At 41.0% G+C, this 27,044-nt stretch overlaps 2 protein-coding genes across 10 annotated transcripts in view; one reads left to right on the top strand and one right to left on the bottom strand.

Annotated features, from left to right (window-relative positions):
• tlr1 (toll-like receptor 1) overlaps positions 1 to 5,508 on the bottom strand; it is a 46,724-nt gene extending 41,216 nt beyond the window's left edge. For 3 of the 9 annotated variants that reach the window (XM_043693005.1, XM_043693024.1, XM_043692985.1), the window contains exon 1: positions 4,433 to 4,723. Coding sequence is in view for 3 of the 9 variants with exons in the window: in XM_043693060.1 (XP_043548995.1) it covers positions 4,674 to 4,758 (85 nt within the window). In the remaining 6 variants the exon portion in view is untranslated. Of the gene's footprint in view, positions 1 to 11; positions 376 to 4,432; positions 4,759 to 5,110 lie in introns of those variants that run through there. The other 6 variants (XM_043693011.1, XM_043692995.1, XM_043693060.1 and 3 more) reach the window with 4 other exon arrangements.
• The window catches only part of fam114a1 (family with sequence similarity 114 member A1), a 45,002-nt gene continuing 22,793 nt past the window's right edge, over positions 4,836 to 27,044 (top strand). The window contains exons 1-7 of the mRNA XM_043693073.1: positions 4,836 to 4,925; positions 14,802 to 15,209; positions 17,849 to 17,933; positions 19,563 to 19,676; positions 22,060 to 22,160; positions 22,879 to 23,013; positions 24,694 to 24,834. Of these exons, the coding sequence (XP_043549008.1) occupies positions 14,814 to 15,209; positions 17,849 to 17,933; positions 19,563 to 19,676; positions 22,060 to 22,160; positions 22,879 to 23,013; positions 24,694 to 24,834 (972 nt within the window). The 5' untranslated portion in view covers positions 4,836 to 4,925; positions 14,802 to 14,813. The remainder of the gene's footprint in view (positions 4,926 to 14,801; positions 15,210 to 17,848; positions 17,934 to 19,562; positions 19,677 to 22,059; positions 22,161 to 22,878; positions 23,014 to 24,693; positions 24,835 to 27,044) is intronic.

Genomic DNA, 27,044 nt, shown 5'->3' with positions numbered 1-27,044 from the left:
CTGCTACATACTTTGGTCATTATTTGGCGGCATGTTGTAGAAAGATAGCTAAGTACATGAAACACACTGATAAAAACGATAACATTTGCTCGTTTCGCAGTGCAGTAAGCTTTGGCTGGAAGGTCAAAAGCAGAAGTGAAACTTTCAGTAACTACAAAACCAGATGTGGTGAAGGGAAGGGGAAACAGCTATAAACGAGGGAATACAGACCAGTGTACGTCTGGAAAGTGTGTTCATTTTTATAAGATTCAAACGGTGAATGTCAGCATTAATAACTTGGGGACCCAATTTTCTACTTAAGCTGATAAAATTTAATTGAAACAGTAATTTGGAGTTACTGAGTCGAACAGTGTGGTTCTGGAAAAGCACAGCCAGTCAGGCAGCATCCGAGGAGCAGGAGAATTGATATTTCAAACATGAGCTCTTCATCAGGAAATGCTTCCAACAATATTACAGAAAATACTGAGACCACTCAACAGGTCTGATGACAACATGGACAGGACTGACAAGTTAACAGAGATCCATCTTCAAAACCAAAAATAGAAGCCAGATTTGTGTATTTGATTTTCTTTCTGAATTTCATTAAAGGTTTAGAAAATATATCATTCAAACAGCTAACAAGCAGGTGGCTGATGTGTTGATCAAAAATGGTCAAGACTTTCATTTACTGCTGAATATCAACAGAAGTGTAGCACACTGTTCAATCTTACAGCACTGTTTAATTTTCAAATATACAGGAGAAGCCATTATGTGGCCATGTTGATGCCCATTTTGTATATCAGTATTAACCACAAAGCTGAAAAATGGTAGCAATCCTGGTTCCATAAGACCTTTACCCCACTAAATCAGACAGGTATATAGCAGTAGGATTGCAAATTGTCACTTGCAAATATGATCTACTACAGTAGCAGGTTCCTTGGCTTCCTGCCCAAAATGTGCCATCTGTGTCAGAACTTGTCACAGCAAACTTCATATTAACCGGCACCTATGGGACCAGGAGCGCTCTGTTTGATCAAATATTCCTGTTGATCAAGAGATCCACATAACCAATAAAAATATTAACTAATCAAAATTTACTGCTTTTGATACTTTATTTGCAGCATAGATCAATTAAATAATAATGCAATATTGTCTCAAAAAAATTGTATCGGCAGACAGCCTTCTCACTTACCCTCAAGTGACTACTCTGACACTGCGGAGATCACAAAAATGCAGTAAACTTCTGGTATTTCAGGTACCTCATATGCTAAGCTTTTCATTCCTGGGACCATTCTCATGAACCTCCTCTGAAGTACATTCTTCCTGAAATATGAGGCCTAGAACTGTACACAATACTCCAAATGTGATCTGACCTGCTTTATATTCAAGTTCTTTCAAAATAAATGCCATCATTGCATTTGCCTTGCTAACTACTGACTCAACCTGCAAGTTTACCTTGAGAGAATCCTGGACGAGAACTCCCAGTTTCTTTGCAATTCAGACTTCTAAATTTTCTCCCCATTTAGAAAATAGTCCATGCCTCTATTCTTCCTACCAAGGTGCATGATTTCCCACTTTCCCACCTTGTACTCCATCTGCCACCTCTTTGCCCACTCTTCTAACCTGTCCAAATCCTTCTCAATGCTACCTGTCCCTATAGCTATCTTTGTATCGTGTGCAAACTTAGCCAGAGTCTTGTCATTTCAGTCAAGAACGTTACAAAGTAAACCACAACAAACAAACGGAATTGAAACTAAATGTCCGTAATCTGTCCTAAAAATGTATCCCTCTAAATTCCAGCATCATCCTAGTATATCTGAGCTACCTTCTTTCCACGATCAACATAGCATTTGAGTTCCCGTTGGCAAATCTGAAATGCAGTACTTCAGATGGGGTCTGACTAAATAACTCTGAAAGCAAAGCAGAACTTTCTCCCTTGGTATTCAGCCCCTTGATATAAAGTTAAAAATCACACAACACCAACAGGTTTAATTGGAAGCACTAACTTTCAATTTATAGCAAAAGTTTACAGTGATGTAATTGAAATTATACATTGAAAAATACCTTGATTGTTTGTTAAGTCTCTCATCTGTTAGAATGACCATGACATTCTCAGGTTAGCTGTAACAATTGGTGTCAGCCCAGATAAGATGTTGAAGGTGTTCGCCCCCTGTGTGCTGTTGTCTGTGCCATAATGTTTAGACTGTATACATGTGTGCATGAGTGTAAAGAGGTCTACATTTGTGACAGGGTGCATGTGTGTGTCTGGGGCAGGAGGGTTTGAGAGTGTCTGTGAGAGAGGGTATATATGTGCGTGTGTGAGTGTAAAATGGTCTAAGTCAGTACTCAACACCAACAACTGCTAATCTCCGAACACCGTCCTACAACTCATCTGCTGTATCCTCGGTCACAACGTCTTCACTTTTGACAACTAGTTCTTCATCTGGATACATGGAACAGCCATGGGGACCAAATTTGCACCCCAATATCCCAACATCTTCATGCACAGGTTCAAACAAGACTTCTCTACGCAGGACCTCCATCCAACATTATACATCAGGTACACTGACGACATTTTCTTCCTCTGGACCCATGGCGAGGAGTCACTAATAAAACTACACAGTGACATCAACAAGTTTCATCCCACCATCAAACTCACCATGGACTACTCTCTACTATCGGTCTTATTCTTGGACACATGCATCTCCAAAGAGGATGGACATCTCAGCACCACACTCTACCACAAACCCACAAGACAACCTAACAATGCTACACTTCTCCAGCTTCCACCCAAACATTAAAACAGCCATTCCCTATGGACAAGCCCTACACGTACACCAATTCTGTTCAGATGAAGAGGAACGTGATGGACATCTGGAGATACTCAGGGATGCCCTCATAAGAACGGGATATGATGCTCAACTCATCAACTGCCAGTTCCAACGTGCCACATCAAGGAACTGCAATGACCTCCTCAGGAGACATACACATGCTGTAACCAACAGGGTACCCTTTGTTGTCCAGTACTTCCCAGGAGACGAAAAACTACACATGGTCTTCGCAGCCTGCAACACATTATCAATGAGGATAAGCACCTCGCCAAGACCTTCCTCACACCTCCACTGCTTGCCTTTAAACAACTGCCAAACCTCAAACAAATCACTGTTCGTAGTAACAGTGGGAGGCACAATGGCACAGTGGTTAGCACTGTTGCCTCACAGCGCCAGAGACCCGTGTTCAATTCCCACCTCAGGCGACTGACTGTGTGGAGTTTGCACATTCTCCCCGTGTCTGCGTGGGTTTCCTCCGGGTGCTCCGGTTTCCTCCCACAGTCCAAAAATATGCAGGTCAGGTGAATTGGCCATACTAAATTGCCCGTAGTGTTAGGTGCAGGGGCAAATGGAGGGGAATGGGTCTGGGTGGGTTGCGCTTCGGCGGGTCGGTGTGGACTTGTTGGGCCGAAGGGCCTGTTTCCACACTGTAAGTAATCTAATCTAATCTAATCTAATCTGGTTTTCAGGACAACTCCATACAACCCTGTCATGGTAGGCGCTTAAGACGTGTCAGAGTGTGGATATAGATACCAACGTTACGCGTGAGGACACCTCCCACCATGTACGTGGCAGGTACTCATGCGACTCAGCCAACATTGTCTATCTCATATGCTGCAGGCAAGGATGCCCTGAGGCATGGTACATTGGTGAAGCCGAGCAAAGGCTACAGCAACGGATGAATGGGCACCGCACAACAATCAACAGACAGCACACTCTCTCACAGACACAACCCCTCACCCCAGACACACACACAAAACCCACATGCACACGTACACATTTGTGGGGTGAATTTGTACTTAGAGAGTTACATTGTACTTTGCTCAAAAACTGCATGAATCCATGTAAGACTCTGTTAACTCACTTTTTAGATTAGAATCAGTCTAAACATTATGACACAGACAGGGAACACAGGGGGCTAACACCTTCAACATCTTAACATCCTATCTGCGCTGACACCAATTGTTAACCTGAGAATGTAACTTATAAAAAAGGTTTTGTGATTTACATATGAAAGAAGTGAAACTATCATGGTCATTCGAACAGATGAGAAACTTAACAAACAAGGTATTTTTCAATGTATAATTTCAGTTACATCACACTGTAAACTTTGCTATAAATTCTGTGTCTTACAATTGTGTACTCCACAACCACCTGAAGAAGGAGCGGCGCTCCGAAAGCTAGTTCTTGCAATTAAACCTGTTGTACTACAATCTGTTGTTGAGTGATTTTTTTTTAAACTTTGTACACCCCAGTCCAAAACCGGCATATCCAAACCTTGATATAAAGACTAACTTCCATTAGCACTTTCAAATGCTTGTTGAACCTCTGCACCAACTCTTAGGGATTGGTAGACTTAACAATCAACTCTTTCCGTAAAATATTCGAGCGCTAAAATTTACCTTGCGTGTTATTTTAAATAAGTTTTGCATGCATCAGTGGAAACTTTTGCTTGGCATTGTGGATATTGATCTTTCTTCAATGCTACACTTAAAACAATGTCTTTGTGTTGAGAGTAAATGATGAGGGTTTATTAGTCCCTGCTAAATTACAGATTTGAAAATGAGGAAGTTGCCTGTGCAAGGAGATAACCAGGACAACAGGCATGACTTATTCAGAATTAAAATACTCAGGGGTACTGACAGCATCGGTGCAGGAACATCGCATACAAAATTAGAACCGGAATTCTGCGCTCAGCGCGGGTGCAACGCCAAACCGATTCCCCCATGGACTGGAGATTGGGTGGGATGTTCCTTTCCGGTGGGTCTCGCCTCACCGAGTACAAGGTTCCGGATCCAGGATGGATCCATATGTTGTCGACGTGGCGGCGACGCGAAGGGCGGGTATTAAGAGTCAGTGAGCGAGAGAGTTGGGTGAAGTGGTGCGCGTGGACAGGTGAGTCTCGAGCCCCCCTCCCCCGGGTTTAAAGTGCAACGGACGCGGGGTGGAGAAGCTCTCGAGCGGTCATTGTTGGAATCAGAGTCGGGCTGGAGCAATCCACACTGGAACAGTGGGGGGGGGGAGAGGCAGGAGCAGGAGCAGTAAGGGGGAAGCTTCTATCTCCCCGAGGTACCACTCACCTGAGTGATAGTGAGTGAGTGATCGTGGACAGTTTTTGTATTACAGTTAGGCGTATCACAGAACACGTAAGGAGGTTATTCGGGCCCTTATGCTTGCACTGGTTCCTGAACTTTTTGACTTGTTGCCAATGTCCTGCCTTTTCTCCGTAACCCTGAGCATTGCTATTTAAGTAACCATCTCGTGCCCTCTTGAATGCATCATTTGAACCTGGCTCCACCACACTTCAATGCAATGCATTCCTGACCCTACGCGAAAAAGGTTTTTTTTCTCTCTCACTTCGCATTTACCTATTGTGTGAAACGCTTCACCACTAGTGCCATTCTTTATTTCAAGAGTGGGAACAGTTTCTCCCCATCTACTTAATCCAGGACTATCATCATTTGAAAACTGCTATCAAATCACCTCTTGTATTCTTATCTTGAAGGAAAACAATCCCAATTTCTGCAGGAAAAAACAACTGTGGAGGCTGGAAGTCAAACATAAAAACGGAAGCACCTGAAGAAGGGTCAGTAGACCTAAAATGTTTACTTTCTCTCCACAGGTGCTCCCAAACCTGCTGAGTTTTTCCAGCAGTTCTGCTTTTGTTTCTAATGTGTCCAGTCCATCCTATTAATTGAAACGTCTCATCCCTGCAGATCACAGATTGAGGCCATACAGCATATTTTATCTGCACCAGTTCTCTGAATGGGTATCATGACTTAGTACCATTACCTCATCCTTTCCCTTAACACTACATGTTATTTCTATTTAAATATCAGATATTGTTCTTTTAAGTGACATGACTGAACCTGCCACACCACAGTTCCAGGCAATGTATTCCAGATCTGCATCACATACAGAGTCACAGATGTACAGCATGGAAACAGACCTTTTGGTCCAACTCCTCCATACTGACCAAATATTATAACTTAATCTAGTCCATTTGCCAGCACTTGGCCCATATCCCTCCATATACCCATCCGGATGCCGTTTTAAATGTTGTAATCGTACCAGTCTCCACCATTGCCACTGGCAGCTCATTGCATGCATGCACAACCCTTTGTGTGAAAAACTTGCCCTTTATGTCCCTTTAAATCTTTCTCCTCTTATCGTAAACCTATGCCCTCGAATTCTGGACTTCCCCTACCCCAGAAGAAGACTTTGTCAACTTACTCTATCCATGCCCCTCATGATGTGCTCTGTAAAAGCTTTTTTTGTTGTTGCATCTTATTTCCTTCTTTTGCAACTTTAAATTTGTGGCTTCTCGTTCTTGGAAGTATTACACTCACTATAATCAATCTCCAGTAGCTTTGTTTATTGTGTCCTATCTAATATGAGGAACACTGAGAAATAGAATATGTCGTGGGTATCCATTCATTATGTCCTGGATGTTCATCCATTCTAGGGATCGAGTGAGTCCCTAGAAGAATATAAGGCTGTAGGAGTGTACTTGAGGGAAGTCAAGGAGGGCAAAAAGAGGTAATGAGCTAGCTTTGGCAGATCGGCTTAAGGAGAATCCAAAGGGGTCCTACAAATACTTTAAGGACAAAAAAGAAACAAGGGAGAGAATCGGACCCCTTAAAGATCAGCAAGGCCACCTATGTATGGAACTGCAGGAGGTGAGTGAGATACTAAATGAGTATTTTGCATCAGTGTTTACTGTAGAGAAGGATATGGAAGCTAGAGAACTTGGGGAAATAAGTACTGATATCTTGAAATGTATCCATATTACAGAGAAGGAGGTGCTGAACACCTTAAAACAAATAAAGGTGTATAAATCCTGGGACCTGATCTGGTTTACTCTAGAACCTTGTGGGAAGCTATGGAAATGATTGCTGGGCCCCTTGCAGAGAAACATGCATCATCGATAGACAATGATAAGATGCCAAAAGACTGGAGGTTGACTAATGTAGTGCCATCGTTTAAGAAAAATGGTAAGGAAAAATCAGGGAACGATAGACCAGTGAGCTTCATGTCAGTGGTAAGTAAGTTGTTGGAGAAGATTCTGAGGGACAGCATTTACATATATTTGGAAAGGCAGGGACTGATTAGTCACCATGGCTTTGTGTGTGGGAAATTGTGACTCACTAACTTGATTGAGTTTTTACAAGCAGTAACAAAGAGGTTTAATGAGGACAGAGTAGTAGATGTTGTCTACGTGGACTTCAGTAAGGCGTTCGACAAGGTTCCTCATGGTGGACTGGTTAGCAAGGTTAGATAACAGAAAGATCTAGCCATTTGGATACAAGATTGACTAGAATGTAGTGAACAGAGGGTGGTGGTGGAGGGTTGCTTTTTAGACTGGAAGTCTGTGGCCAGCCTGTGATCGGTGCTGAGTCCACTGCTTTTTGTCATTTATATAAATGATTTGGATGTGAACACAAGACATAAGTTTGTAGATGACATCAAAATTAGTGATGTAATGGACAGCAAAGAAGGTTACATCAGAGTACAACAGGATCTTGAACAGATGAGCAAATGGGCCATGGAGTGGCAGATGGAGTTTAGTTTATATATATGTAAGGTACTGCATTTTAGAAAGGCAAATCAGAGCAGGACTTTACACTTAATGGTAAGATCCTGCGGAGCGTTGTCGAACAGAGACCTTCGGGTACAAATCATAGTTCCTTGAAAACGGAGTCACAGGCAGACAGGGAACATGAAGAAGGCATTTGGTACACTTGCCTTTATTTGTCAATGCATTCAGTATAGGAGTTGGGAGGTCATATTGTGGCTGTACAGGACATTGGTTAGGCTGCTTTTGGAATATTGTGTTCAGTTCTATAGAAAGGATGTTGTGAAACCTGAAATGGTTCAGAAAAGATTTACAAGGATGTTGCCAGGGTTGGAGGTTTGAACTATAGGGAGAGGTTGAATAGACTTGGGCTGTTTTCCTTGGAGCATCAGAGGTTGTGGGGTGAGTTTATAGAAACCTATGAAATCATGAGGGGCAAGTATAGGGTGAATAGTCAAGATCTTTATCCAGGGTAGGGGAGTCCAAAACTAGAGGGCATGGGTTTAAGGTGAGAAGGGAAAGATTTAAAAGGGAGCTGAGGGGCAATGTTTTCTGCACAGGGTTGTGTGTGTATAAATGAGTTACCAGAGGAGGTGGTGAAGGCTGGTACAATTATAACATCTAAAAATTATCTGGATGGGTATATAAATAGGAAGGGTTTAGAAGGATATGGGCCAAATGCTGGCAAATGTAACTAGATTAATTTAGGATATCTGGTCGGCATGGACGAGTTGGACCGAAGAGTCTGTTTGTGTGTTGTACATCTCTGAGTCTTAAGTTTTCTTTTTGAAAACCTTAACTTGTATAAATGCCTTCCGGGGCGCAAGATGTACCAGGAAGTAGATAGTGAATGTCAGAAAGGCAAGGTCACAGTCATCATGGGGGACTTCAATATGCAGGTGGACTGGATGAATAATGTTGCCGATGGATCCAAAGAAAGGGAATTCATGGAATACTTACAGGATGGCTTTTTGGAACAGCTTTTGATGGAGCTCATAAGGGAGCAGGCTCTTCTGGACTTAGTGTTCTGTAATGAGCCAGACTTTATAAAAGATCTTAAACTAAGGGAACACTTAGGAGGCAATGATTATAATATGGTTAATATAATATGAGTTAATAAGAAATAAGGCAAAATCAGATGTAATGATGTTAACAATTAAATAAAGGTAATTACAGTGGTTTGAGAGAGGAACTGACGAAAATTGACTGGAAGCAGAGCCTAACAGGGAAGTCAGTAGAGCAATAATGGCAGGAGTTTCGGGGTGTAATTGAGGACACAGTACAGCGGTTCATTCCAAAGATAAGAAAGATTATCCGGGGGACGGGGGTGGAATACACAGCCATGGCTGACAAAGGAAGTCAGGAAATGTATAAAAGTAAAAAGAGAGCCTATAAAGTGGCCAAGAACACTGAGAAATCAGAAGATTGGGATCAGAGGATAACAAAAAGAGAAATAAGGAAGGAGAGAATCAAATATGAAGGTAAGCTAGCCAGTAATATTAGAATTGATAGTAAAAGTTTCTTTCAATACATAAGAAACAAACCAGAGGCAAAAGTAGAGATTGGGCTGCTCCAAATTGATGCTGGAAGGCTAGTGATGGGAGATAAGGAATAGCTGAAGAACTTAATAAGTACTTTGTGTCAGTTTTCACAGTGGAAGACATGAGTAATATCTCAACAATTAGGGAGAGTCAGGGGCAGAGTTGAATATGGTAGCCATTACAAAAGAGAAAGTGCTAGAAAAGCTAAAAAATCTAAAAATTGATAATCCTGGCCCCGATGGATTACATCCTAGAGTTCTGAGGGTGGTGGCTGAGGAAATAGAGGAGGCGTTAGTTGTGATCTTTCAAAAGTCACTGGAGTCAGGGAAAGTCCCAGATGATTGGAAAATCGCTGTTGTAACCCCCTTGTTCAAGAAAGGATCAAGACAAAAGGTGGAAAATTATAGGCCAATTAGCCTAAACTTGGTTGTTGGTAAAGTTCTAGAATCCATCATTAATGATAAGATTTCTAAATTCTTGGAAGTGCAGGGTCAGATTAGAACAAGTCGGCATGGATTTAGTAAGGGGAGGTTGTGCCTGACAAACCTGTTAGAATTCTTTGAAGAGGTAACAAGTAGGTTAGACTGGGGAAACCCAGTGGATGTGGTCTATCTAGACTCCCAAAAGACCCTTGATAAGGTGCCACACAGGAGGCTGCTGAGTAAGGTGAGGGCCCATGGTGTTCGAGGTGAGCTACTGGCATAGATTGAGGATTGGCTGTCTGACAGAAGGCAGAGAGTTGGGATAAAGGTTCTTTTCCGGAATGGCAACCAGTGACAAGTGGTGTCCCGAAGGATTCAGTGTGTTCAGCTGTTCACTTTATATATTAATGATCTGGATGAAGGGACTGGGGCATTTTGGCGAAGTTTGCCGATGATACGAAGTTAGGCGGACACGCAGGTTGTTCTGAGGTGGTGGGGAGGCTGCAGGAAGATTTAGACAGCTTAGGAGAGCGGTCCAAGAAATGGCTGATGAAATTTAATGTGAACAAATGCAAGATCTTGTACTTTGGAAAAAAGAATACAGGCATGGACTATTTTCTAAATGGTGAGAAGATTCATAAAGCCGAAGTACAAAGGGATCCAGGATTCTCTAAAAGTAAACTTGCAAGTTCAGTCTGTAATTAAGAAAGCGAATGTAATGTTGTCATTTATCTCAAGAGGGTTGTAATATAAAAGCAGTGATGTGCTTCTGAGACTCTATAAAGCTCTGGTTAGGCCCCATTTAGAATACTGTGCCCAGTTTTGGGCCCCACACCTCAGGAAAGACATACTGGCGCTGGAGCGTGTCCAGCGGAGAGTCACACAGATGATCCCTGAATGGCATGCCTAACATATGATGAATGGCTGAGAATCCTGGGATTAGAGTTTAGAAGGTTAAGGGGAGATCTAATAGAAACTTACAATATAATACATGGCTTAGAAGGGTGGCCGCTGGGAAGTTGTTTCCATTAGCTGGGGAAACTAGGACCCATGGGCACAGTCTTAGAATTAGAGGGGGCCAAATTAAAATGGAAATGAGGAGACATTTCTTCAGCCAGAAAATGGTGTACCTGTGGAATTCATTGCCAAGGAGCACACTGGAGGTCGGGACGTTAAATGTCTTCAAGGCAAAGATTGATAAACTCTTGGAATTAAGGGCTACGGAGAGAGTGCTGGGTAAGTGGAGTTGAAATGCCCATCAGCAATGATTAAATGGCAGAGTGAACTCAATGGGCCAAATGGCCTTACTTCCACCACTATGTCTTATGGTCTTCGAGAATGCCCCTCCCCCGCCCCCCAACCAAGATCTTTCTCAGAAACATTATCAAACAAAATTTGAAAGTAAGCCATACAAGGAGATACCAGAAGGTTATTAATGAGCATCTTAAAGGAACAAAGTGAAAACTCAAGAGGTTTCAAGAGAAAATTTCAGTGTTTACCACCTAGGCAACTGAAGGCATAATCCCAACACTATTAATTCAAATCGTACTCAAGATCAGAATTGGAGGAGTGCAGTTTTGTTTGTTTTTATGGCACGTTGGCATGCTTGTCAATACTGTATTTGTTGTCCATTCCTTATTGTGCTTGAGAAGCTGTCCAACAAGAAATTATAGATTATGATGGAATACAATTCTGCTTCTGCTGATGGTCCATAGTACCTGGTAAATGTCTTGTTATGAGCTGCTAGATCTGTTCTGGATCTCGCTTATTTAGTACAATGGTGTACCACAAAATACAATAGAGTGCATTCTCACTGTTAAGGTGGGACGTGTCTTCACAAGGACTGTGTCATAGTCGCTCCTGCCAATATCGTCATGGATAGATGCAAGTGTAGTTGTTGCAGGTGTGTCATCTCAGCTGTAGGACATTGTTTAGGAGTTCTTTAGGGTAGTGTCCTGGGTCCAACCAGCTTCAGCTGCTTCATTAATGTCCGTTGTGAGGTCAGAAGTAGGATATTCATTGGTGATTGCACAAAGTTCATCACCATTCTCATTTCCTCAAATGTGTATTGAAAGAGTTTGTGCCTAAACGCTTTAAAACCTGGCTAACTTTCAGGTTTGGATTATGAATATCCTGAAGGTTGCCATTGACCAGAAACTTAACTGAGCCAGACATACAAATACTATAACTGTGAGAGCTGGTCAGAGGCTGAGAATTCTGTTGTGAATGTTTCATCTCCTATATTTCCTATATAATGCACAAATCAGGTATGTTGTGTAGTATTCTCCACTTGATTGGATGTCTGCAATTCAAACAGTATTCAAGTAGTTTGACCATCATCCAGGGCATAGCAGCAACATTCATCACCTTAAGCATTCACTTCCTCTGCCACTGACAGAATAGCAGGAGTGTGTACTGAGTGAGCCTTTAGGGAGCTTGCGATGGCAGCGATTGTAGGTCCAGCGGTGAGTGATGGTTCTGGAGCACAGCATCTTTGCTGTTGGTCGGCCCAGTGCAGTTTCAATTACAGAAACATGGCTCAGGGCTGGACAGGACTGGCAGCTTAATGTTTAGGATACAAATGCTACAGGACGGAGAGAAAGGGAGGCAAGAGAGGAGGGGGAGTGACTTTTTGATAGGGGATAGCATTACAGCTGTACTGACGGAGGATATTCCCGGAAATACATCCAGGGAAGTTATTTGGGTGGAACTGAGCAATAAGAAAGGGGTGATCACCTTATTGGGATTGTATTATAGACCCCTAATAGTCAGAGGGAAATTGAGAAACAAATTTGGAAGGAGATTTCAGTTACCTGTAAGAATAGTAGGGTGGTTATGGTAGGGGACATTAACTTTCCAAACATAGACTGGGACTGCCATAGTGTAAAGGGTTTAGATGGAAGTGTATATACAATGAAGAAGCTTACCTCAAATTACAATGGGACATTGATCAGATGGGCCAATGGGCTGAGGAGTGGCAGATGGAGTTTAATTTAGATAAATGTGAGGTGCTGCATTTTTGGAAAGCAAATCTTAGCAGCACTTGTACACTTAATGGTAAGGTCCTAGGGAGTGTTGCTGAACAAAGAAACCTTGGATTGCAGGTTCATAGCTCCTTGAAAGTGGAGTCGCAGGTATATAGGATAATGACAAAGGTGTTTGGTATGCTTTCCTTTATTGGTCAGAGTATTGAGTACAGGAGTTGAGAGGTCATGTTGCAGCTGTACAGGACATTGGTTAGGCCACTGTTGGAATATTGCATGCACTTCTGGTCTCCTTCTTATCGAAAGATTGTTGTGAAACTTGCAAGGGTTCAGAAAAGATTTACGAGCATGTTGCCAGGGTTGGAGGATTTGAGCTATAGGGAGAGGCTAAACAGGCTGGGGCTGTTTTCCCTGGAGTATCGGAGGCTGAAGGGTGACCTAATAGAGGTTTATAAAATTATGAGGGGCATGGATAGGATAAATAGATAAAATATTTTCCCTGGAGTCGGGGAGTCCAGAACTAGAGGGCATAGCTTTAGGGTGAGGGGAGCAAAATACAAAGAGATCTAAGGGGCAACGTTTTCACACAGAGGGTGGTACGTGTATGGAATGAGCTGCCAGAGGAAGTGGTGGAGACTAATACAGTTGCAGCATTTAAAAGGCATTTGGATGTGTACATGAATAGGAAGGGTTTGAAGGGATATGGGCCAGATTCTGCAGGTGGGACTAGATTGGGTTTGGATATCTGGTCAGCATGGACGGGTTGGACCGAAGGGCCTATTTCCATGCTGTACATCTCTATGATTCTATGAGTACTCAAGGATGTGGCACCAACATCAGCTTTCAATGGCCAGGTGGCATCTACGGTTGGCATTGGTGAGCTGCGGCATCGTGGTATGCCTGAATAACTACTCTGGGTGGATCAACAGGAGTGGCAGTTGCTTTGGCACCAGAGTGGTAGGCCACAGTGGAATGGACGATGTGAGGAAAGCATGAGAAAGAGGAGGAGATCAAACTCCTGTAGGAAGTGTGGTCCCAGCGTCACTAAGCACTTTCAAAAGATTGTAATGTTTGACTTTTAGCTTTATTCCTTTATTTTTGTACTTAATATTAGGAATTACTGTACTGGTTAACTTTTAACTTTGTTCTTTCTACCTTGTTCTTATGATTCTGTACCTAGGTGCTTGTACCTAAGATGGCATCTTGCGTGGCGACAATATACAACTTTCACTAACTAGAGAAAACAGTCTCACTGTCACAGAGTCACAGTCATTGGCTGTGGTGTCCACACATGCTCCATCATTCCAACAGTTTTGGTCAGCATTATCACAGGTTGTCATTTGTGACTTTAATAAGGTCTGTGTCAGTGCTATGACAGATGCAGAAAGCTGATTGCAGAGATTCAAACATGGTGACACTCAGATAGTGACCCAGTGTGTGTTGATACGGCTGCAATGAAGGAAACAAAAAGAATAAAGTCACCCTCACTTTATTGTATCCAAGTAATTTCTAAGCATGCACAAAGTTAGGGAACAACAGCCTGTCCAATGCATTCTTTTTTTTTCTTTTTCTTTTTCCAATAACTTGTTGATACTTCAGTTAATTAACAGAGAATGGTACTTCTGTTTGGGAAGATATCCATGAGTTAGATCAGACAGCTAAGCAATACGTGCAAAGGCAGACATTGTCGACAAAATAATATTCTGGAATTAGTGCAAGCCATCAAAACGGGAAAACCTGCCAAACATCCCTGAATTAGGTGAAAAGCCATAAGGAGCTGACATGATATTCATGGCTGCTAATGTTGGTTATGCTCAATAGTGAGCCAATTGACGCCCATTATCCCTACCAAAACTTAATGGTGGTTCATGGATTAAATAGGTGCTCCACTGCTTTCCTGTGTATTCAATAAGCAGCCCAACATATCCTGCTAGCAACCTGTAGGAGAGGGAACTTTATGGTCCCTTGTAGTCAAATTCATTGACCTTGGACCTGGCATCAGGCAGTGATGTCACCAAATGGTACTTGTTACCCTTGGGTCTCTGCTGTGAAATTGATGGGGCTCCCTGTTGGTCCTCTCACCAATAGTCAGCCTGACAGGGGTCTTGCCTAAATTCCAACCATTGACACACTCTTGTAATTTTTTTAAATCCTTGTTTATTTGTGTTTTAAATGGTTCAACTGTCTTCATTTTTTTTTGAGTCAAGGCAATAAATGTAAGCAGTGATAATTAAACATTTTATTGACAGATATGATTTGCAATGTCTGAGACAGAGGACGGCGAAAGGAGTGATATTTCAGCTGCTGTGGCAAACTTGTCTGTGGAAGATGAGTTCAGTGTACCATCTGGAAATGATGCTGAAGTTCCAACCATTGCAGTGTCTTCACAAGTGGGTGATTCTTTAGAGCCCAAGTCCAATCCAGTGCCAGTTGGGAATAAGAGCTCCATCCAACAAGAGATTGTTTGCCATACTGAGGCTGAGGATGAACCTAAGCCAAGTGAGCCATTAGAAGATCATGCAGCAAATGATTCTGTGTTGGCAGAAGAAACAATTAACCTATCTGCTGTGTGCAAGGAAGCAATAAGTCTTGAACCAGAATCCATCAGATTTCAGGCATTGGATGAACATGTATCAACAGAGGAAAATGTTGTTGAGGTATGTGGTGCCTTTGAAAGTTAATTTTGAATAACCGGAATAATTTTATTCTTCATTAACTGTAACTCTCTAACTTCAACCTCCATTGAGGTCACTTTACAGACAAAGTATTATGCTTGAATTTGTCTGTAAAGTGACCTCAATGGAGGTTGAAGTTAGAGAGTTACAGTTAATGAAGAATAAAATTATTCCGGTTATTATGCTTGAATTATTCTTGCTTCTTTTCCTTGTGAGAAGCATGTTTCATGACAACTAGAATGGTATCGTACCATTGATGATTGAATAGAATGTAAACTGGAGCAGTATAATTATTTCATAATAAATGATTGGAATGTTTTCAGAAGTCATCAATTGGTTTGATTACAATTTACATTGAACAACGTTCTAAAAAGGCTAAACAAATCTTTAACTAATAAAGGCTTTCCATTCGACAATAATGTTATATGTATAATGGCAAGCAGTTGATTATGCATTACAAAATTCTGATTGCCTTTCGTCTGTTTCAATCCAGTCTAAAATTTTATACATGCTCCAAATCAACAAAGAATTGCATGCACATTAGGGATTAAATATAGAGTGATAGTACTGTACAGATTGGAAACAGACCATTCGGTCCAACTTGTCCATGCCAATCAGATATCCTAAATACACCTAATGAAGAAAGTGAGGTCTGCAGATGCTGGAGATCAGAGCTGAAAATGTGTTGCTGGAAAAGCGCAGCAGGTCAGGCAGCATCCAGGGAACAGGAGAATCGACGTTTCGGGCATAAGCCCTTCTTCAGGAATGGCTTATGCCCGAAACGTCGATTCTCCTGTTCCCTGGATGCTGCCTGACCTGCTGCGCTTTTCCAGCAACACATTTTCAGCTCTAAATACACCTAGTCCCATTTGCCAGCATTTGGTTCATATCTCTTCCTATTTATATACCTATGCAGTTACCTTTTAAAAGTTGTAAAAGCTTCCTCTGGCAGCTCGTTTCATACACATGTTTCATACTCTTGTGAAAAAGTTGTATCTTTAGGTCCCTTTTTAAATCTTCCCCTCTCCCCTTAAACCTATACCTTATAGTTTTGGACTCCCCACCCCAGGGATAAGACCTTGGCTATTCACCCTATCACGTCCCTCATGATATTATAAACCTTTAAAAGGTCACCCCTCAGCATCCAACGCTCCAGGAGTTTACATTTAATTTAGCATTATCCAGCTGATTTACTTGATTGTGATCAGAATCGAGAACTCTGGCTTTCACCCCTTTTCACTGGCATACACGTGATGAGGCTAATTAGGTTCCCTAATGCTAAGTGATTAAATTTCATTTTCCCAAGATAACAAAATATTCTGCAAGTTAGTTATTACCATTTTATTATTGAGTGTGTGATCAGTGTTTTCTATTTGGATTAAATTATAAAGCCCTCCTATTATTATTTAATCGACAGGTTGTATCTACTTTATTGATGATAAGTAATAAAGAATCACTCTTTAATTTTTAACAAAGTAAGACATCCATTCTGTGATGCATCTATAATGATGTAACAAACTGGTTTTAGAAGGCAGGTATCAAATTTTTGATGATTAAAATACTTTAATTATGCAGCATGACATTTATATTGGTTGTGCCCTTGTTCCTGTCACCCTGCCATCTTTTCTTATGTGGAACTCTAAAAATAGCCTGGCCACTCTCCCAACCTCATGGCCATACTAACTGTATTAAAATTATTTTTAAACAACTAGTTTGAGTATGTTATGACACCTCTGGGCAAGTGGGACTTGAACCTGGACGTTCTGTCTTGGATTCAGAGATAGTACCATTGAGCCACTAGAGGCCTTGGCATTTATACTGTGCTGAGGCAATATATTATTCAAATCAGGAGGCTTGTTAATAAGTCCAATCAGTTTCTACATATTTAAATATGTTGGGTTTGTGGCCAATTCCACCTCGCATATTATGCAGTGAGCAGGACTCAAGTGGGCTAACCACTCAATTTGCTGTGCTTGGTTACACCCCCAGGAGAACATGTGCAGCAGGAGCACATGAAATCCATGCCCAAATCTTCTGAACCATAGCAGATTATCCTTGGGGCTAAATTCAAGTTGAGTCAAATTGTTTGAATGCTGGCATCTATAGTGGTGCAGAGCAAGATTTGCCCTTGGCAGTTCTGCATCAAGAACATACATTAGAAACTTAGGTATAGAGTTTTCTGTCAACCTCTTAGCCAGAATTCCTGCTATGAAATTAAATGCAGTCTAATTTGTAAAATCAATAAAGTGTAACTATTATCTGTCTATTATTACTAATAGCAATTTTATGAAATTAGATGTTAGTTACACTGAGTTTTGTCAAATAACCTCAATTGGCTCTGCTATTAAATAAATCTGAGATGGTTAGCTCAGCTAGCTTGATGGCTAAGGTGCAGAATAATACAAAAAAAGTTTAAGTTCAGTTTTGTTCCAGCTGAGGTAAACTTGGAACTTGTCTCCACACTAGCCCCTGAGAGTGGCATGGAGTGGAAAACTGCCACTATCAAAAGCTGTTGAGAAGTCCATTCAGGATTAAGCATCAGCAGTAACAAGCCAAAGATCTGCCTCCTGACAAAGTGTATTTGATAAGTTTAATAAAAATGTTTTCCATGAATTCTACAGGAATCAACTTCTGACAAAAGAAAAGCCTGGGGATCCTGGGGAACCTGGGGGAAATCATTGCTGTCCACTGCAACAGCAACTGTTGGTAAGTTCAGCTAGTGAAGTTTCTGCAAGAACTAAGTGTGCCAACTCGCAGGAAGTCTAGTCGCTTTACAGGTTACCATATTAATCCTGTGGCTCTGAAATTACCAGTGACAGATGAGGTGCTGTTCTGATGTTGGGAAACATGGAAAAATGTTTCTTTTGGGTCTTGCAATTTCCCAGAATTTGACAGCAGAACCTGGTTAATATCTTATGCTTCTATTTCAGTGTATTCAGAGGTTGTATGTAAGAAGCATTCAGGCTCTGTACCCATATGCTCCCACTCTCACTCACCTGACTGGCTGCATTCTTCGATGTTCTTTATTTTGCTGTTTGTTTTGTTTCTTCATTTCTGTTTTGTATCAAAGTTCACCTTTCCTTTTTTTCTGCGGCTGCGATAGAGAAAGGTAGTTATGAGAGCCTATCACAGCACCAGCGGTTTGGTGGATCCGAATGTCCATTCCTTGTGGCCATAGTGGCTGTCACTTTATCGAAGGCTTCATCATTGGAGGGTCTGATCTGTTTCTCCTGACAGTGGTGTGACGGTGTCAACAGTGGCAGCATTGTGTTTCCAGTTCATTCCTTGTGGCTATGGCAGCAATGTGACAGCTTTGGGTGGCAACTGAAGTGGCAGTGCTTGAGTGACAGCTTCAGTGTTGGAGGTTTGGTGGATCTGGTCTGTCCCTCCTTGCATTAGCAGCAATGCAGTAGTTCAATGTCAGCTTTGACGATGGCAGCGTGGTGGGTCCAGTCCGGAAACCCTTGTTTTGGCGACCTTGGGCAGCATCCTGTAACCATTCCATAAACCCAGGAGCCATGGAGGGAACAAAAGATTAACTTTGTCTTAATTATTCCTTTTTGTATTCCTGTAATTAAAACGGTGTCGAACTGTGGTGACATATACACATCTCACTGTATTTTCATAAATACAAATGACAATAAATTGCGATACTATTCTATTCTAAAGAGTGGTAGTGGAATGGAAAGGGGAGAGGTCATAAACAAAAGGATCACAGAATGCTGCTATGTCAAGAGAGGGAGGAGATCAGAAGGACCTTGGGGAGAGAAAGTTCAGAGGCCATAGCTAAGGAAGGATTGGTTAGGAGATCACTGGGGGCAGAACACAGTGCTGGTCTAACAGTGAGTTGTAGTGGGTAATATGTAGTTTATTAGCTGCTGCACCAAGCAATTCCTACTTTAGCTGCCAGGTTTCCTTGGAACAGAGGAAAGCAGCCAGCCAGAGTTAAACTTTAAACAATTGTTAAATCTGAAGTATCAGGATCACACTGCAGGCAATGTGGTTGATCATAAGATTTTAGGAGGCTCAGAGCTGGCAATATAGGACAGTCCAAGTTTGGGGATGGATAATTCTAGTTGTTTGACAGTCTTCCATAAGAGTAATATTCAGAGGATCCTGGCAGTTGGTATGCTAATGATTAAGATTAATTACATTAGTCTGCAACACTAAATTTCTATTTGAAATAATCAGAAAACCAGTTTATAACTGGTAAGAGATTTTGAAACTTCTTTTCAGTAACACTTGATGCATGGAACGTAATGATTCTTTTTCTTTTGTGTAGAGAGAATATTATCTGTATCTTAAACAAACTAATATTTGGAATTTCAATTGCAGGTCATGGGCTGAGCACTGTAATGGAGAAAGCAGAAGCATCCCTCAAAATTCACAGTACCCAAACATCTGAGGAGAGTACACTGCCTGAGCCAAATGAAGTTACAAAATTATCGGGTATCTGCAAAGAAAGTTGCCTTTTTTCCTGTCTGTTTTCTCCTTTCTCGTTTTCATAAGGCACTGGCTCCTTGTTTTGATTACTTCAACTGCTATTTTACATTTTATGGTGGTCTCATTAAAAGTATTTTGTCTTTGTGATTTTTTTTCAGCAGTGATTCCTAGGGGATTCTTGTAGGCATCGTTGACTGTCTTGCCCTCATGCAGTCATACAGCATCACCAACAGCTGATCACAGCAAATATTTAAATTATTGTAAATATTTCAATGCTGTACCTGTTGAATAGCATCTGACCTCACTCACTTGGACGTTAGCCTCTCATTAATGCCATTCAGCTTACATCAGTTTATCAGACCTCTGACTTTAAGTTTAGAATCTTCCATATGTTGTCTCTTCTGTCATTTCAAAGCATGGCTATCTAGATCTAGCATGTAACTGTGTGCTTATATAACTTAATTTTCCTGCATCCTTTTGTGAGCATTTCTTTGCAACTGCTCTGGATTCAAGCCCCTCTTCAATTCCCCTTCTTTTTAAGGCTTCTTATCATCATGATTCTCTGTCGTTAAGTCTCTACCCTATATACACTAATTATACAGCTTTCATCTTTCCTATTCTCCTGCTGTTATAACTGGCTTGAATTCCTCCTGAATTACCTTACAGCTTCTGCAAGGGCCTCCCTTGATATCTTTTAAAAAGCCTAGCATGGCACTAGTCACTACTTCCTAACATGAAGCAATGCCATTTACACCATTTTACTGACCCCTTGACCTGGTCAGCTTGCCATTCTCCTTCCCATCTTAAGATCATATTTCTGTCTGTCTCCTACTTCCTCTACCATAATTCCTTCTCCTTTAAACATCTCACCTTGTTTCACCCTTCATATCTCTCATTTAAAGTTCTTCCGCACTATCCATGCATGCATTATGCTAGTTTTCTCTCCACATTATCTTCTCTTTCTCTAGCATTTTCTCTAGTGTCTGTATTGTTAGATTGCTTGTCTGCCATTCGGACTTGATAAGTGAAATTTTCTCCAGTACTGTTATCTTAATTTTCCAGCTGAATTCTTTTCGCTGACATCCAATCAGGCTTGGCAAAGACCTAAGCCTGAACCGTACTTTTCACAGTCTTGATATCAGACTTGACAACAATTCATTGTCATCATGAAGACCACTTATCCAACCTTTGCAACATTGCCTGATTCATTCCATGTCTCGGTTTACCTGCTTGGTTCTCATCCATGACTTTGTTCCTTCTGACTATTTTCAAACACTAATGCAAAAGCAAAATGCTGCAGAAGCTGGCAATCAGAAATAAAAACATGAAATGCTGAAAGCAATCAGCAGGTCAGACAGCATCTGTAGAGGAGCAAGTAGTTTAACATTTAAGGTCTGTGACGTTTCTTTGGAACCTACTCTTTCTTTAGTTATCCTGTTGATCATTATATATTTATAAAACATCTTGCAGCTTCTCTTGATTTTACTTGTCAATATAGTTTCATGCCCTTTCTTTGTTTTCCTAATTTCTTTCTTAACATCCTCAGGCACTTTCTATGCTCTTATAGGTTTTCTGCAGTGTGAGCTATTGATATCTGTTATGTGTTTCTCTTTTTTTTTTTGCTTTGTCCTATTGACTATTCTCTGACACTGGGGAGAAAGGGAAAATTTCAGGTGGGTTGGTCTCCCCTTTTTCTAAGTAGATTCATATTTGCTCTGAACCCCTCTATCTCCTCTTTGCCTCCAACTACTGGCATAGCTTTACCTGCAAATGGCTGTTTCTAGTTCACTTTTGCCAAATCAAACCTCAACATTTAATAAGTTAGCTCTTTTCCCAAATGAGAATTTTTTTATTTTTTGTCCAACATTGTCATTTCCCTAAATGTAACTGAAATATGGTAACAACTATTAAAATGACATTCCATCCAAATGCCAGTTTCTTTCCCACAAACGTATTTGAGGTCCCACTTTTCAATTTCCTAGCTTCCTTAACTCTGTCTGCAGGAGCTCATCAGCAGATGGTCCTGTTGGGGATGATGGAGCAGAACATGATGTCATCTTAACTTTAGATATGTAGTAATGGCTTATTTTGGGAGGATAATCACATTTTTTTTATTTTGAAATAAGTTGCTGTCAAATGATATGAACCAAATTTTAAAAAAAATAAAATTAAACATTGTCAAGTCCTTTTAAATCTTTACAATACCTGTATAGTTTGAACCTATTCTCTGTATCAAGCTCTGTAGGGACAGAGATATGGTGAAAAGGATTAGGAAATAATTTCCCTTTATCTGCTAGATTTATTGTAGACAATAGTTTAAATAAATTGATGGAATTGTGCAGCTTCAAGTTTTGTAATTATTGAGAGATGTTGTGCCTTTCCTGAACAGATCCACAAGAAGAAACCGATTCTGTAACTGTTCCACCCTCTTCCCCCACTGCTGGATCTCGTGGCATGCTTTCAACAATTTCGAATGTTGTTCAAAGCACAGTAAGTGAAATAAGGCAAGCTGTTTCGCATGTAAGATTTTTTTTTCTTGATCACTTCTGGTTTGGGCTCATTTAGTTAAAAGGGATTAATATGCGTTTACATAGTAATTTTCAAGCTCACTGGAAAAAAGGCAGTCGTACTCAAACACATCGGATAATATTAGCTTTCAGAATAAAGGCAAAATACGGCAGATGCTGAAAATCTGAAATAAAATCAAAGTGCTGGAGAAACTCAACAGATCTGGCAGCATTTGTGGAGAGTTCCAAATATTGGCTTCCACATAACAAGCTTATGCATCAATTTTTCTAGAAATAAATCCATTTATAGAATTAGATTCTAATCAATAATCGATTTGATGAAACACAATCAGAAATTGCTGGAAAAGTTCAGCAGATCTGGCAGTATCTGTGGAGAGATATCAGAGTGAACATTTTGGGTCCAGTGATCCTTCCTCAGAACATACTCATTCTGATGAAGGATGACTAGACCTGAAACCTTAACTCTGATTTCTCTCCACAGATGCTGCTAGACCTGCTGAGCTTTTTCCAGCAATTTCTGTTTTTGTTTCTGATTTCTAGCATCCAAAGTTGCTTTGGTTTTTATCAGTCTGATGAATGTGTCTAAAATAGGAATCGCTACTCACTCATGAATTTTATCAACTGTAAAAATGGTGAATAATGATACATACTACTTGTTGCTTTCCATGGTTTCTGTTAAGGGTAAGACTGTGATCACAGGTGGCTTGGACGCACTAGAATTTATCGGCAAGAAGACAATGAATGTCCTTGCAGAAAGTGACCCTGGATTCAAGAAAACAAAAATATTAATACATCGAACTGCCACTTTGTCCCAGGTATTGAGAATGCCTCTCACAATAGTTGCGTTTAATAAAACCAACAGGAGCATTATTAAACAGGATTAAATAACTTAACTTTTTATTATTCTCATCAGGGAGTTTGCCATCAGTTCAGAAACATGCCATTGCTTTAGTACTTATATCTAAGTTAGTATGAGTTAATCATGTTATAAAATTGAACCCTGCACAGTTGGTTCTAGAGTGTTCAGGACATACCGTTCCCCACACTGATGGAACAACCTTATGTACCAATGGTTCCATTGTTGATTTTGACAATTGCTCAGAGCCAGTAATTGGCTCAGCTATTCATGGCCTTTTTAGAACATGAGTAATGAAAGCAGATCATCCCAACTGTTAGCTTAGATATTGGTGTTAGATAATGCAACAACATAAGAAAAGGGAAGGCTTCCCTCTTTTAAGAAAGCAAAGAGCTTGTTCATTTGTATCTTTACACCACTCAAATGTAGCTAGATTCTCAATTTTTTAGTAGTATCCAATTTAACAAGACATTTAAATGACAGCCTAAGAGCTAAGTAGCTACTGTCCACATCCCATCATTACAGATCACTTTAATTTCATAATTAGCAAGAGAGCTAGGAGCTATGTGAGGATAAATGTCTTTGCTCAGATAATTGTTAGGATTTTGAATGTGGTGCCTGGGAAAGTGGTAGAGGTGGATTCCATATGAGCTTTCGAAAGAGCTGGACATATATTTGAAACTAATACATTTAGAGGGCTGTGGAAATAGGACTGTAGAATGGGACTAATGAGGTCCTTTGGGAGCCTGTGCAGACACAATGGGTTGAATGGTCTCCTTGTGTACCATAAACTCTACGATTCTAGATTAATATTATTTGAGATATTACAAATAATGACCCTTTTATTTCATACTCACCTGAGTGTGCTGTTGGGGTCTGGGTTTAGTATTTTATCTAGAACATAGAAACATTGAGACCTTTTCTTAGAACATAAAGCTGCAGTGTGGAACAGGTCATTTTGGCCATTCTAGTCCACATTGACACTCCAAAGAGCATCCTACCCATCCACCCCACCTTCCCGCGCCCCCCCCCCCCCAATCCTTGTTGTATTTCCCATGGCTAATCCACCTAGCCTGCACATCCCTGGACACTGTGGGCAATTTAGCACAGCCTGTGCAGCTAATCTGTACATCTTTGGAATGTGGAAGGAACCGGACCACCCAAAGGAAACCCTTGCAGGCACTATGGGAGAATGAGCAAACTCCACACAAACAGTCACCCGAGGGTGGAATTGAATCTGGGTTTCTAATGCTTCTACAGTCCACCTTTATTTCTTATTTGCATTCAAAATCTCCTTTACCTTTCCTTGGTCATTCTTTGCTGATTTCTCAATAGCTTCCAGACTTCATACTTTTTTTGTTTTCCAGGATTCTGATAAGCCACTTCCTTTGATTTAATGCCAATGCTTAACTTCTATTGTTATCCTCAATTGATTTCCTGTTGGTGTTTGTGCCTCAAAGAAATTGCTTTACTTAGTATTGTCAGTTCAATCTTGCATTTTTCATAATGGCCTCAGAATGCAGTTACACACCACATGATGAAGTGTGCATATTTCACTTGACATTGACATTTGATTTGTAATATATGAATCAAAAACTCTGATACTTTTAATTATTGTCTTTTTCTTTTTCCCAAATAGATGTTAAGGGAAGCTAAAGAGAAGGAGAAACAAAGAACTACTGTTGAGAAGACTGCTCACTATGGGATGTTGTTTGATGACTTTCAAGGTCTATCACATTTGGAAGCTTTGGAAATTCTGTCCAATGAAAGTGAAATAAAAGTGAGTGTTAAAGAGTTCACAGTCCTATTCTTGATTTTTTTAACAATTTCTTCATTTGACTCTCTCTCTTTCTCTTTTTTTTCTCTGTCCTACCTCTCCCTTTTCGCGCTGTGTCCTTTTTCGCGCTGTGTCCTTTTTCGCGCTGTGTCCTTTTTCGCGCTGTGTCCTTTTTCGCGCTGTGTCCTTTTTCGCGCTGTGTCCTTTTTCGCGCTGTGTCCTTTTTCGCGCTGTGTCCTTTTTCGCGCTGTGTCCTTTTTCGCGCTGTGTCCTTTTTCGCGCTGTGTCCTTTTTCGCGCTGTGTCCTTTTTCGCGCTGTGTCCTTTTTCGCGCTGTGTCCTTTTTCGCGCTGTGTCCTTTTTCGCGCTGTGTCCTTTTTCGCGCTGTGTCCTTTTTCGCGCTGTGTCCTTTTTCGCGCTGTGTCCTTTTTCGCGCTGTGTCCTTTTTCGCGCTGTGTCCTTTTTCGCCCTGTGTCCTTTTTCGCCCTGTGTCCTTTTTCGCCCTGTGTCCTTTTTCGCCCTGTGTCCTTTTTCGCCCTGTGTCCTTTTTCGCCCTGTGTCCTTTTTCGCCCTGTGTCCTTTTTCGCCCTGTGTCCTTTTTCGCCCTGTGTCCTTTTTCGCCCTGTGTCCTTTTTCGCCCTGTGTCCTTTTTCGCCCTGTGTCCTTTTTCGCCCTGTGTCCTTTTTCGCCCTGTGTCCTTTTTCGCCCTGTGTCCTTTTTCGCCCTGTGTCCTTTTTCGCCCTGTGTCCTTTTTCGCCCTGTGTCCTTTTTCGCCCTGTGTCGCTCGCGTCCTCTCTGGCCCTCTCGCTCGCGCCCTCTCTGGCCCTCTCGCTCGCGCCCTCTCTGGCCCTCTCGCTCGCCCTCTCTGGCCCTCTCGCTCGCCCTCTCTGTTTTTTCTCAGTCTCTCTCTCGCTCTGTCTCTTGCCTTCTCTCTCTGATTCTTTAACCTCAATAATGTGCAATTTATATTAAGGTATATTAATAATTTTGAGATTAACATATCCAAGTTTAGTAATGAACCAAAGCTGGGTGGAACAATTGGCTTTTAAGACCAACACAGAGGATGCAAAGACAAATAGACTGTTAAGAAGTCAATAGAGAGACATAAAATATTATGTGAGAAATAAAAATTGTTTAGTTGGAATTATACTATTGTTGAATATTTTTTTAAATAGTGAAATTTTAAATAATGGATAGGAGTTGGCATAAAGAGATCTTGCTAAAACTGTACAATGTTTTTGTGAAATCGTATGTGGGTAATTGTGCATAATTTTGGTTTCCTTATCTAAGGAATACTTGCCACTGAGATGGTACAGTAACGATTAACTCGTGATTTCTGGAATGAAAGGTTGAGTAGATTGGGTCTTTACTCTCTGGAATTTAAAATTAAAAATGAAACTTGACGGGAATTGATGTTTCGGGCATAAGCCCTTCATCAGGAATTGATTCCTGGAGAAAGGTCAATGCCTGAAACTTTGACTCTCCTGCTCCTCAGATGCTACCTGACCTGCTATGCTTTTCCAGCACCGCACTCTCTATTTTGATCTCCAGCATCTGCAGTCCTCACTTTCCCTCAAATTGCCCATAGTGTCCAGGGGATGTGGATTTGGTGAATTAGCCATGGGAAGTACAGGGTTGTAGGATTGGGGGGATGCTGTTGGGAGGGTTGATGTGGACTTGGTGGGCCAAATGGCTTGTTTCCATACTGTAGGGATACTATTGAGCGTTGGTGGTGGAGAGTGTCATTCTTTGTTTTTTTTAATTTATTGAAAACTTTTTGTTACAAAATTAGGAAGTTGTAGAAACATGAAAATATAGCATCAGAAACAGTAAACCAACTACTATACTTTTCTGCAAAAGAAATCAAAACTATACTTATTACAAATCAACAAATAAATAAATAACGCCGCTCAGCACAACAAGACCATAGCTCTCAACCTTTGAGAGCATCAATTATTAAACCTAATCTGAGACTGGTACAGCTGAGAACAGAAGTGAGTCAAACAGTCATTGAGAGCATAATTATTAAACCTAATCTGAGACTGGTACAGCTGAGAACAGAAGTGAGTCAAACAGTCATGGCAGGCAGGGACAAGGTAGGACTAATAAATTAAACTGCATTTATTTCAATGCAAGGGGCCTAATGGGGAAGGCAGATGAACTCAGGGCATGGTTAGGAACATGGGACTGGGATATCATAGCAATTACAGAAAC

The sequence above is a fragment of the Chiloscyllium plagiosum genome, chromosome 1 (assembly GCF_004010195.1).
Source record: "Chiloscyllium plagiosum isolate BGI_BamShark_2017 chromosome 1, ASM401019v2, whole genome shotgun sequence".
NCBI lineage: Eukaryota > Metazoa > Chordata > Chondrichthyes > Orectolobiformes > Hemiscylliidae > Chiloscyllium > Chiloscyllium plagiosum.
The sequence above is the reverse complement of the archived record's forward strand: the minus strand, read 5'-3'. Positions and strand labels throughout refer to the sequence as shown.